General features: G+C 40.6%; 1 protein-coding gene across 1 annotated transcript in view; it reads left to right on the top strand.

Moving 5' to 3' along the window:
* cd81a (CD81 molecule a) overlaps positions 1–13,222 on the top strand; it is a 37,422-nt gene extending 24,200 nt beyond the window's left edge. The window contains exons 3-8 of the mRNA XM_047363254.1: positions 906–1,003; positions 1,125–1,199; positions 3,652–3,771; positions 4,136–4,234; positions 10,012–10,095; positions 11,549–13,222. Of these exons, the coding sequence (XP_047219210.1) occupies positions 906–1,003; positions 1,125–1,199; positions 3,652–3,771; positions 4,136–4,234; positions 10,012–10,095; positions 11,549–11,611 (539 nt within the window). The 3' untranslated portion in view covers positions 11,612–13,222. The remainder of the gene's footprint in view (positions 1–905; positions 1,004–1,124; positions 1,200–3,651; positions 3,772–4,135; positions 4,235–10,011; positions 10,096–11,548) is intronic.
* The last annotated feature ends 554 nt before the right edge of the window (positions 13,223–13,776 follow it).

Here is a 13,776-nt window from a genome sequence, read left to right as displayed (position 1 = left end):
ATTATTCCACAGGACATCTTAAGAGTCAAACTAATTGAACGAAGGAAACCTGGGAAGGTTTCAGCATCAGACCCAGTATTACTCTGGAACATAACGTACTCGTTTGTCTGTTCTTCACAGGCAGATAAGAAAATGTTCCAGTGCAAAAAGTAATGAACATAGTGCTGAAGAGAGAAATGTTCTGTACATTGTTTCAGAATGACCCAGCAATAGTTTACAGAGCACAGTCCTGATCTTACTTCTCTATGTGTATCCATGTAATAGCTCTTCCTGGTGTAGGACCCAAAGTGAGGGTTTTACTATAAATATGTCACTTATTTTTGAAATCCTGCAGATACGTTGAGAGAAGGAGCCGAATTCTTTTGAAATGTCACATTTTACACAGTTTAGATTTTGTATGTGTTGTAAAGGTAAAGGGGTTCTGTCAGTCTCACATTTGTGTGGCACACCACTTAGGAATAACATTTAAAGGAGAGAGTTACCACTTAAATACCAAGCTGACACATCTTTCTTTCCATTCTGCTAGTAGTCCATATAATAGTCCAAGCCACATAAACTTAGCCCAGATCAAAACAAACACAGGAAAGTCAGTAGTGAGGCTGAGGGGAAAAAGTGAAGTCCTGAGCCTGTTTAGTCCTTATAAAAGAAACAATTTCTCTATGGAGAGGGAATACAAGAGGGAACAACATGGATGCAAATCAGGGGTATGACTCACTTTTTCCTACTGGCGAAAAAATCCAAGTGCTGCCCCCTGCTGTAAATCAGATATTAGTGCACTGATGAAGACGGGCAACATTTGTAACTATGTTTTTCTTATGGTCAGAGCCTCACCAACCCTGCTGTAGCTGCTCTTGTTTCTGTGTTGTATGTCTCTTACCTTCTGTCTGTCTGTGATGTCCGTCCAGGTGTCCACATTCTAATCGCAGTCGGCGCTGTGATGATGGTGGTCGGTTTCCTTGGTTGCTATGGTGCCATTCAGGAGTCCCAGTGTTTGTTGGGAACTGTGAGTTACAGTTCCACTCTGTGGCTCGTGATGTGTGTTTACATTTAGTTCAGTAAGTATCCCAGGCTCATAAAACATCTTCTCATTGGTTCTTTTCTCTTCTTTTTCTTCTCTGTTGCAGTTCTTTGTGTGCCTGGTCATCCTGTTCGCCTGTGAAGTTGCTGCTGGAATCTGGGGTTACATGCACAGAGAAACTGTAAGTGGCAACAGAAGTGAAGACCAAAGTAAAGTATTCACAACCGTAGATCTTCATCACATTTTGGTACATTAAAACCACGAAGCTTGGTGTTTTTCATAGAAGTTTATCTAATAGACCAAAACAAAGTAGAACATAATTGTGTCTGCAGAAAACATTGGAAAAGTGTCACCTTCATATGTATTCAGCTCGTCTTTGTATTCTACTTCGTAGTTACAGCAGCAGGTTGTTTGGGATATGCTTGTTTCTACTAGCTTTGCACATATAGACACTGAAATCTGCTCATTTGGACTCAGTTTAGGACTTATATGTACCGGCCTGGGGCTTGACTTGAGACCTGTGGCCTGCTTCCTCCTCTGGTTCAGCAGCCATCAGAGCAGAGAATGAAGATGAGAAGTTAAACTCAGAAAAGTTATTGTTAGACGGTCTGAGGAAGTACAGCTGGTTTAAAATACAACACGAGCATCTAAAGAAATTAAACTGAAAACCTTTCAGAGGCCTTAAAATTACACACAGCAGTAATCCAACATGACAAACCTCCAGGCAGGTGTCTAGTGGGGTATAACCACAGGGAAACATGGAAGTATCTGAGTCCTAAGGTCAGGTTGTGATATGATGCCTTTGCATCATTTGTAGGTAAATACAGGACACTTTCATTATATACAGTGCCTTGCAAAAGTATTCGGCCCCCTTGAACTTTTCAACCTCTTGCCACATTTCAGGCTTCAAACATAAAGATATAAAATTCAAATTTTTTGTGAAGAATCAACAACAAGTGGGACACAATCGTGAAGTGGAATGAAATTTATTGGATGTGTCAAACTTTTTTAACAAATAAAAAACTGAAAAGTGGGGCGTGCAATATTACTTGGCCACTTTTCTTTCAGTGCAGCAAACTCACTCCAGAAGTTCAGTGAGGATCTCTGAATGATCCAATGTTGTCCCAAATGACTGATGATGATAAATAGAATCCACCTGTGTGTAATCAAGTCTCTGTATAAATGCACCTGCTCTGTGATAGTCTCAGGGTTCTGTTCAAAAAGCACAGCATCATGAAGACCAAGGAACACACCAGGCAGGTCCAAGATACTGTTGTGGAGATGTTTAAAGACGGATTTGGATACAAAAAGATTTCCCAAGCTTTAAACATCCCAAGGAGCACTGTGCAAGCAATCATGTTGAAATGGAAGGAGTATCAGACCACTGCAAATCTACCAAGACCCGGCCATCCCTCTAAACGTTCATCTCGAACTAGGAGAAGACTGATCAGAGATGCAGCCAAGAGGCCCATGATCACTCTGGATGAACTGCAGAGATCTACAGCTGAGGTGGGAGAGTCTGTCCATAGGACAACAATCAGCCGTACACTGCACAAATCTGGCCTTTTTGGAAGAGTGGCAAGAAGAAAGCCATTTCTCAAAGATATCCATAAAAAGTCTTGTTTAAAGTTTGCCACAATCCACCTGGGAGACACACCAAACATGAGGAAGAAGGTGCTCTGGTCAGATGAAACCAAAATCAAACTGTTTGGCCACAATGCAAAACGATATGTTTGGTGTAAAAGCAACACAGCTCATCACCCTGAACACACCATCCCCACTGTCAAACATGGTGGTGGCAGCATCATGGTTTGGGTCTGCTTTTCGTCAGCAGGGACAGGGAAGATGGTCAAAATGGATGGGAAGATAGATGGGGCCAAATACAGGACCATTCTGGAAGAAAATCTGTTGGAGTCTCCAAGAGACCTGAGACTGGGACGGAGATTTATCTTCCAACAAGACAATGATCCAAAACATAAAGCCAAATCTACAATGGAATGGTTCACAAATAAACGTATCCAGGTGTTGGAATGGCCAAGTCAAAGTCCAGACCTGAATCCAAATGAGAATCTGTGGAAAGAGCTGGAGACTGCTGTTCACGAACGCTCTTCATCCAACCTCACTGAGCTCCAGCTGTTTTGCAAGGAAGAATGGGCAAGAATTTCAGTCTCTCGATGTGCAAAACTGATAGAGACAAACCCCAAGGGACTTGCAGCTGTAATTGCAGCAAAGGGTGGAGCTACAAGGTATTAACGCAAGGGGGGTTGAATAATATTGCAGGTCCCACTTTTCAGTGTTTTATTTGTTAAAAACGTTTGACACATCCAATAAATTTCATTCCACTTCACGATTGTGTCCCACTTGTTGAATCTTCACAAAAAATTAGAATTTTAAATCTTTATGTTTGAACCCTGAAATGTGGCAAAAGGTTGAAAAGTTCAAGGAAGCCGAATACTTTTGCAAGGCACTGTAACTAGCTGTTGTCTTCTGTTTGTTATCACTTGTCTTTTTCAGCCAAAGCTCCAAACCAACTACCATCATCACTTGACAGAAACAGGAGCCTAAACGCAGGTTCTAACCATGACGCAGCTGTTGGTGGAATGTCTATTAGTAACATGTGGTTTGTTTTTCAGGTTTCAAAAGAAATGAAGAACTTCTATGACTCTGTCTATGACCAGGCCATCACAGACAGCCTTGCTGACCCAAGTAAAAAGACGGCTGTTGGAGAAGTTCTCAAGGTTTTTCATGAGACGGTACGACCATGTTGTGTTGAAAAACGTATTTGGTCTAAGCTAAGAAAGTAGAAATGAACTGTGGAGACAAACCTCTTAGAACAACTCAAGAGACTGCTTCACTGAAATGCTACTTGTGCTACATTCATAGAAAGGTCATAGTAGAGTAAAAATGAGTTACAGTTAACAAATCTGACAGTCCTCGGGTCTTTGTGGTATGATGATAACCCCTGGTGATGTCACAGTTAGGGACCAGTGTGTCAGTGTGAGATTCTGCATTCTCTGCTGCTTTTCTGAGCACACTTTAGCCCGTAGCCAAACTTACATCTCCTTTGATAGAAAAGGCTTTCAAAACTGCAATTTGTCTGATGTTTTTATGTTTCAGCTCCAGTGCTGTGGTAAGGGATTTGGGACCTCGGTCTTTTCGGTCATTATGAGTAAACTCGGCCCTCAGGACATCTGCTCCACCAAATGGCTCTCAATTGTAAGTGATGTCGCCCACATTAGCAATTATTTGTTCTCTCAGTCAAAAAACAGATTGTGGGACAGAGCTTTACAAATAGCTCCTGTTGTGATTATTTAATCTGAGAATATTATTTAATAATTAATATTAATATTTTAATATGTTATCAAATAATATTTGGGTCTGTTAAGGGTTGTCCTGTGAATACCAGCCCAGTAAGGCGATGGTATTAGGACAAAATAGAAAGGTGTGAGACGAGCTCTGACATTATTGAACAGCATAAACTCTGCACATATATGGAATGAATTCACACAATTTCTTAAAATACAAGAATTTATTAACAAAAATAAGTCAACTCAAAGTCAAACATATTTCAATCAATAAACTCTTTACTATGCTAAAACAATCCAACTAAACTACCAAGCAGAATTAAAGAATAATGAAGACTAATGGACTATGTACAATATAAACAAGTTGATTAAAGATGATTGAAAATCATGACCAAAAGAGTGATGCAACATTACCATGCAATGTTTATGTTTGAGAACCAAGGATTATCTTGAAGAATCTGGAAGTGAAGTTAAGTTAGTCTTGGAACCAACTTAGGCAATAATTGGTATATCTTCAGACAACCATTCACAATGCGAGATCAGATAAAATATAATTTTAATAAAATAACCTTTTAAATAATGATCTGCTGAATAAAACCAACCTCCTGGATGACTAATTCTCAACGGTGTTTCATTAGCTGCCTTTATTTATTAAAATAATATTTGTAGAAATATTATTAATGGAGTATTTTGGAAATGAGCCAAATCTTTCTGGAGAAATGGGGCTTAATGGTGTTTACTTGGTTATCAAATGTAGTAAATGATGTTTAGGGACTATTATTCACTAGCTTGAAAACTAACAACCTTCCTGTTAAATACTCTTTAGCAGCAGCACGTATTCTTACCGGTTAGCAGTTGAGTTAACAAAGAAGCGGATAGCTTAGCACCAGAAACAAACACACACCTTTAAAATACCAGGGTTAATAAAAGGGTTAAAATGCATAAGCGCGGACGGCGCTTTTTGATCAATCTTCTGTTTAAAATCACCCTTCAAGTAAAGTTTGTCTTAACTTTAAAAACACACAAAGAACACAACCTGAACACATGTGCTGCTGATAGCCTGCTAGCACTAAGATAGCTGAGTTCAACACAAACAAATCTTCATAAAATGAAAAATGTTTAGATCATTTCATTCTAAATCTGTCTCTGCCCAAAACACTTAACCTCATGAACCATGGTGAGGAAACGTTGTCCAAGGGGCGGAGCTTGAAGAAACGTCTACAGTCAACAAGAGGTTAGCTTTTAGCTAACCTCTTGGGGGTTGAAGGTGCGTTCGCTCTGTGAACAATAGGGTTAGCTCCGGAGCTGTAGCTGGGCGGCCCGTTCTGTCTGTCAACTAGCTGTGCGTTACCGTAAACACGGCAGTGCGGGCCGTTGTCCTTCCTTCAGACTTGTAGAAACAGCTCCTCTACTGGGGATTTCTCTGTGACAGTCTTGGCAGGCCTCGGAGAGAAAGTATATAATACTTACTTATACTTAGGTATAATGCTTATACCTTAATTTCCCCTCTTTATGAATGAAATCACCGGGTACACAAACAGTGCTTCACTCATACTTAACTTGTGCATATGATCATCATGATCATCATAATACTGGGAGATTTTAACAAAGCAATCCTCTCCCATGAACTCCCCAAATACAGACAGCATATTAAGTGTCCCACCAGAGACAAAAACACACTGGACCATTGTTACACAGCTCATATCATGCTGTTACCAGGGCTGCTCTGGGTTTTTCAGATCATTCTCTAATCCACCTCATCCCAACCTACAGACAGAAACTAAGAGCTTCCAAACCCACGGTTCACACTGTTAAGAAGTGGACTGAGGAATCAAAGCAGATGCTACAGGCCTGCTTTGAATGCACAGACTGGACTGTTTTTGAAACCTCAGCCACTGACCTAAACCAACTAACTGATGTGGTGACATCATACATCAGTTTCTGTGAGGACATGTGTGTGCAGACCAAGACCTTCTGCACCTTTGGGAACAATAAGCCATGGTTTACTCCACACCTCAGGAATCTGCGCAGGGAAAAGGAAGAAGCTCACAGCAGTGGAGATTGGGTGCGGTACAGGCAGGCCAGGAACAAACTAACAAAAGAGATCAAAGCAGCTAAGAGAAGCTATAGTGAGAAGCTTAAGAACAGCCTTTCTACTGGTGACACTTCAGCTGTATGGACTGGTCTGAGAAACCTGACTGCCTACAAGAGCCACTCCACCCATCGTGAACAGAGTCGTCTCCTGGCCAACCGTCTGAATGGCTTCTACTGCAGACATGACAAGAAGCCATTCACACCTCAAATCATCACCTCTACATCCCATTCAGGAACAAATTCCTCCCATAAAGCAACCAACCCCCTACCTTCAGATCCTCTGCCTGCACTAAAGATCTCCGAGGAAGAGGTAAACGGGCTCTTTCAGCGCATGAAAACAAAGAAACCTGGAGGACCTGATAACGTCTCCCCATCATGTCTGAAAGCCTGCTCACATCAACTCGCTCCGATCTTCACAAGGATCTTCAACCAGTCACTGGAGAAACGTGAGGTTCCCTCCTGCTTCAAACGATCCACCATCAACCCGGTTCCTAAGAAACCCACCATCCTAGGATTAAATGACTACAGGCCTGTAGCCCTGACGTCTGTGGTCATGAAATCTTTGAGCGGCTGGTGTTGAAGCACCTGAAAGACATCACAGGCCCCCTGCTGGACCCCCTGCAGTTTGCTTACCGAGCAAACAGGTCAGCAGATGATGCTGTTAACTTAGGTCTACACTTCATCCTGCAACACCTCGACCACCCAGGGACGTACGCCAGGATCCTGTTTGTAGACTTCAGCTCGGCCTTCAACACTATCATACCAGACATCCTCCACCAGAAGCTCACACAGCTCAACGTCCCAGCCTCCACCTGTCAGTGGATCAACAGCTTCCTGACGGACCGACAGCAGCAGGTGAGACTGGGGAGCATCTTCTCCCGATCCAGATCAATAAGTACTGGTGCCCCCCAGGGGTGTGTTCTATCCCCACTCCTCTTCTCTCTGTACACAAATGACTGCTCCTCATCGGACTCGTTCGTGAAACTCCTGAAGTTTGCAGATGACACCACTGTCATTGGACTGATCCAGGACGGTGATGAGTCTGCATACAGACAGCAGGTGGATCGGCTGGTACACTGGTGCAGTCAGAACTACCTTGAACTGAACCCACTCAAGACTGTGGAAATGGTGGTGGACTTTCAGAGAACACCACCCCCATACACCCGATCACCATCCTCAACAACACTGTATCGGGCGTGGACCACTTCAGGTTCTTAGGAACCACCATCTCTGAGGACCTGAGATGGTCTTCATACCTAGACACTGTTCGAAAGAAGGCCCAGCAGAGACTGTACTTCCTGAGGCAACTCAAGAAGTTCAACCTTCCACAGGAGCTGCTGGTCATCTTCTACACTGCCATCATTCAGTCTGTCCTGTCTTCATCCATCTCAGTGTGGTTTGGCTCATCCACAAAACAGGACAGGTCCAGACTGCAACGAATAATCAGGACTGCAGAGAAAATAATCAGGTCTGACCTTCCCTCCATCCAGGACTTATACATGTCTAGGGTCAAGAAAAGAGCTGCTAAAATCTCTGCAGACCCCACACACCCTGCACATAAACTGTTTAGAGTTTTACCTTCAGGCCGCCGCTACAGAGCACTGTTCACTAAAACCAGCCACCACAAAGACAGTTTCTTCCCCCAGGCTGTTTCTCTGATGAACATTTAATAGAGTACAAAACAACAGCATACAGATGTTGCAAATGCACCTTTTCTATTAGATATGTGTATATTGTAAATTGTAAATATGTATATTCTGTAATGCAAAAACAGAACAAAAGAGCAAAGTGTACCAGAGTCAAATTCCTTGTTTGTATGTACGAACTTGGCAATAAAGCTGATTCTGATTCTGATTTTGATTCTGATGATCGCGTGATCTTATGACACTCTTGGATCCAGATTGAAGAGTTTATGTCTTTTTGCCTCTCCTGACCGGTCCCTCTTGAAGGCCGTGTGGAAAGAGATCGGCTTGTTGGAGAGGGGGTGCTCTTATTCTCTTATTCAGACAGAGGCATCATGGGAAGTCTGCTGCTACCCCCCTTTCCTCAGTTGCTGGAAGTCAGTTAAATGCAATTTATTTTGAAAGTTCCAGAAGAGTCCGTACCAGAGTTTAATGTTGAAATCCATGGCTGTGGGTCCCAACACTCCAGTTTTAGGAAGAAGGCTCCACTAGACTGTGTTATATTAAAATACTAATTATTAATGTAGCACTAGATGGCAGCAGGTCATTTTGCCTCTTCTCCAATTCACAAGTGCATTTGCAACCTCCTGCTGGTAGAGGTTAGTTATTGGACTCTTAAAACCACATTTCCTTTCAGTAGACTATGACCGTAACGTAAAACGTTATCCTATATCACTGGTTGTAAACGTTGGTACGAAACATCCCTCTGTCAGCTACAAACTGATGCAACTAGACAACTCCAAAGGTAGAAAAGTACTCGCACCTGTCTCCACAGTCATGTTTTAGTGACTTATTAACAGCCATACCATCACAATTAGCTTGTTTGTCTTCTCAGTGAAATGACCCCTTTAATTCAGAATTGAAGTGGTCATAAAACAGATGGTTCTGTGTTATTCCAGATTAAAAAGAAGTGAAATGAATTTCCTTGCAATGAAAGCTGCTGTGACAGGTGCAGGAAGCTGCATCTCTTTTGGTTTATTCTTGTTAATAGTGAGTAAACCTTTCCAAATGATCTGAGTGGCATCATGCTTCATAAAGTTCACTTCAATCAAAAATCCTAAACCACTAAGTTATTTTGTTAACAAGTAACACGATTTTAAAATGTCCATTTTTACAGTAAATGATTTAATGCAATTAATGTTTGATTTTGATTCAGATTAACAAATGATTCTGATGAGAAGCAACAGTCTGAGCAAGCTAAAGCTGTGCTTCTGATGCAGAGCACAAAGGGAAAAAAGCTTCTGCACACACCAAAGGGAAATGAAAGATGGCAACAGGTTGCCATATAATTTGGTATTTAGAAACTAACCATGCCTCTCTTCTAAGACTGTGGGGAACAGAGATGCACAGGTGGCAGTCCAACTGTTTGCTTCAGTTATGAGTTAGAATCTTTGTAAAGCTGCCAGTTCCCATTTTTAAGGATTCGGACAGCATCAGTGTTATGTGCGACATGTTTAAGGTGGAACCATCGGTGTAGGCAGGCAGTCACAGAGCTGAAATGATCAGAAGGTGTGAAGCATGAGGATGGAGGAGAAGAGCTTCACTACAACAAGAAGCATTGCTGTCACCCGGCGGGTAATGCGAGGCCAGTCTCATATATAAACCACTCGTATATGAAATAATGACACTTGTGTGAATGTAAAGGAAGGCATAAAAAGGCGCTATATCACAGAACCATACTGTAGCATAAAATGCCTTGCTAATGCCTGGTTCTGTTCATTGTCAGCATACTTTTTCTCATTATTCCTGCCTTGTTAGTAACACTCTTTTAGTGGCTGCACTGTTGATTTCACTGTTATCACAAGTTGAGAACAGTATAAAATGTAATGAAAGTAAACCTCTTGGTTAGTTCAGTCTGGGTCCACAACACAGTGCTGGTATGTAACTTCTGTTTGATGGTTTTCATTTGCAGGACTGCCATGGTAAAATTGATGAACTCTTCTCAGATAAGATTTATCTGGTGGGAATTGCTGCGCTGGTGGTTGCTGTCATAATGGTGAGAAGATGAAGATGTTCACACAGCATGTGTCACATGTTTCAGGAAGTTATTTCTGTTAAAACAGCTCAACCTCGCTGTTAGTCCAACTGTGTTGAGTAGCTGAGTGAACAAAACCAAGTTGGATGAAACGCTTACCTAAAATTTAACAGGACTGATTTTCACTTTCAATTTACAGACTTTATTGTTTTCAAAAAAACAAGAATACATTTATGGTAGAATGTGATGCCAACACTTCCAAATAAATGTCAGTGAGGAATATTGCTATTGTGTTATTTCTGTTTAAAAGCTTGTAGAAACAGTCTGAAATTGTTGCTGTTTTTACAAGCAACTCGTTTAAATTCCTGATCAATTAAAGGGTCTACATGCTTAAGTCTCCGAGCAGCTTTCATTAGGGGACAGATCTTAAGTATAGCTGAGCAGGTTAGTGTCGGAAGTCATGCAAAAGAAGGTCTAGCATTGTCTTGCAGAAAGAAACACAAAGCATCAAGTAAAAAGTTATTGTTTTGATGTTAACATAACTCTAAAATATCCCTTAATACTAAATTACAGTACATCAACAGGAACCTTCACACTTAAGTCAACTAAAGTTGCAAAGTATAACAAATTCCAGTCGTCATTGCCATATCAATGTGTGCCACATTCCAAGGATGCTTGGATGCAACATTTGGTTGGCTAAGGTTTCAGATGGTATATTCACACTCTGCATGCCAGTTGGATGGACTTTTATAGCTGTTGATACCCACACCTGATATAGAATTTATTGATTTAGATGCTAAATCTCACAGAGATCCTAACATTTTCAGATTGGTTAAAAAAGTGAGGAAACGTAGGTTAACTGCAACCAATACTCCAACAACAAAATCCTAACTGCATGCTTTCTGAATACTGTTCAGCTACCATGATCAGGGGCTATAATCATTCAGAAAGTGTTCTTATGATAACAGAGAAATGCATTGCTCATTTTTTAAATCTTTTATTTGTTTAGAAGAAATAAAAATTATCCTAATGAAAATACTGTGGTATCAAACTACTTATAACAGTTGTGGTAAAATGTTTATGCCAAAATATTTGATCTTTTGTTTGTCAATCAATAATTATTACCAGCCATTCCCAACATATTGGCTCTTTACATTACTGTGGTTATGTGCGACTATAGGGGATATCTATGAGTGGACCTGCAAGCACAGTTCCTACCCTTTAGTTTCTAATTCTGTCCCTAAAAAGCTCCCATTCCTAAAGGCTAGAAGGCTCCAGCCCTTAGCCTTCCACCTGCACCTCATAAACATTAGAAAGATTATCTACAATTCATTTTAACTGATATCTACTAAACAAAAGTTAAAATAATTGAAAAATGTGTTTTTTGCTTTGGAGAAAGCTTCTGTCTATTCCATTCTATGGTGAAGTGCATTGTTTGTTTGTAACCATTTCTTGTTTGTGTTTATCCTCGCAGATCTTGGAGATGATCTTCAGCATGGTGTTGTGTTGTGGGATCCGCAACAGCCCTGTGTATTAAATCGGCTGAGCGGATGGAATAATGACCACATCGGTTCCAGTCTCCATTGTTTATTTCTTTATTACATAGAATTATTACATAAAATGCTTGCTGAATTAAGTGGGCTCATTAAAATGCTGCCCTTCATTACACTGTTCCACAATTTATTCACAGATGCTGTCATGTGTATACAATCAGTCCTATCCTTTTATTATTTGTAGTTTTTTTGATCACACTGTCACTCATTGGTTACAATCACCACTCAAGGTGCTGTTCTTTCAAGATTTTTATGTTTGTCTTTGTTTTTACTTCAATCCTGCCTATGAACATGCTGATACATTCTCGGTTTTATGTTTTTTTTGACTGTTTTCTGTATAAACTGTATATAAATATATGTTAACAGGGCTTTATGTCTGCCTGAGCATGGATATTGTATTACACAAGGTCTCTGTCCAGTAGTTTCTCTTTACTAACCTCTGCTTGATTGTCTTGCTTTAGACTGAATCAGATATAAGTGTATGTTACTGACACTAGCGATTGACCTTATTGACACAATATAGCAGTTTGGCGAAACACATGTTGCCCAACATCCATGATAATGTGGTATGTCTGCATGAATCTAGTTAATCTAAAAAGCTGCCAGGAACACCAGTCACCAGTGTTTCCTACAACTAATTGCTCTTCTTAAAAAAACTGTTTTTCTTGCACTTAATTGTTTAAACCTATGGACCTTTTTTCCCTTAACAGCTGCCATAGTGAACTTAAAGAATCAGAGCGCCAATTACAGTTCTTCCTGTAGCTAATCGATACATCTAAAGTACTGATAATCACACCTCTTATGGCAACAGTCATTTGCTTAACTTCATGATTAATATTGTTGATTAAGTGAAATTGAAAATAAAATCTTTAAATCTGGCAAAGTTGCTTTTGTTGGTGCTGTCCAGGTCTGTCTTCTGTCACATGGTCATATCATGTGACTCCACTCCTCTGAGTGTTGCCTTTGCTGTTCACCATTCATGTACTAACGCTTCTTAATCGAGGGCCAGATGGGGCTGAAGTAGCAGATCTATTTCTGTTTCACTATTTGGATACAAATGTACTCTTCGAGATGCAGCTATTGCTCACACACACACAGCTCCACATCAACACTGCCTGTTGACGCATCAGAAAACACACACTCCCTTCACTGCATCTTTATAACCTCCCATGTAGTCTTAGCTATGGTCAGCCTATATAAGCCTTGCCTTGTTATCAGCTTCTACCTAAAATGAGAAACAGTGGAAGTGTGTAATACACCTCTAATGTATCCTTGTAGAGAAGGTTGTAGAAAACAATATATGCCTTTTTTCTCTTTGTATTGTGATATCTTTGTCTGGTGTGTCAAACAAGTCTGGTTGGAGGGGAGGGGGATTTAGTGGCAGGGTCTACTGAGGGGGAAGTCAAATGTTTTCCACATTTAAATAACCTAAACAAAAAAATGATACTGCATTTATTAGGCTTTCAATGAGGGCACTCCATATTTCTATTTGGCAAAGTACACTCAGGATCCACTGCCACAAGTCTCAACCTCTTTTGCCCATGTAGACTTTGTTTCGCTCAGATTTAAAGGGATTAAATGTATTTTCCAAGTAACTAATTGGCTGGTCTGGTCTTTTTTTCCAAGCACGATGCTCTGTAATGTGAAAAAATGTCATTATTAGTGGTAAGTGAGCCTTTAGAAAGAGTAGAACACCATACACAAAAATAGCAAAGATAATTTACCATTATTACAACCGACGTGAATAACAGTCTTACTGTATTTAGATCATTTATTTACCAACTGTTTTAAATACACTTTGGCCCCAGGATAACGTTAGACTCTAAAACCACATTTCTAACCACAGAGCTGCCAATTAGTCTCTTTGTCATCGGATGTGTCCCTTGAATGATCTAGTGTTCCAGGATCCTGCATCTGGAGGACTGCAAACAGCTGCTCCTGTTGGTTCTGCACCATTTATGTGATTATACCATTTATAGTATGATTATTTCTTATCGACTGCAGAGTCCTTTTACCAATTTGACAGCTTATACTGTCTCACCACAACAAAAAATTCAATGTACCCTGTATTGCCAAAAGTATTTGCTTCCCTGCCTTGACTCGCATATGAACTTAAGTGACATCTCATTCGTAATCCATAGGGTTCAAT

The sequence above is a fragment of the Girardinichthys multiradiatus genome, chromosome 4, assembly GCF_021462225.1.
Source record: "Girardinichthys multiradiatus isolate DD_20200921_A chromosome 4, DD_fGirMul_XY1, whole genome shotgun sequence".
NCBI classification, from domain to species: Eukaryota; Metazoa; Chordata; class Actinopteri; order Cyprinodontiformes; family Goodeidae; genus Girardinichthys; species Girardinichthys multiradiatus.
The sequence above is the reverse complement of the archived record's forward strand: the minus strand, read 5'-3'. Positions and strand labels throughout refer to the sequence as shown.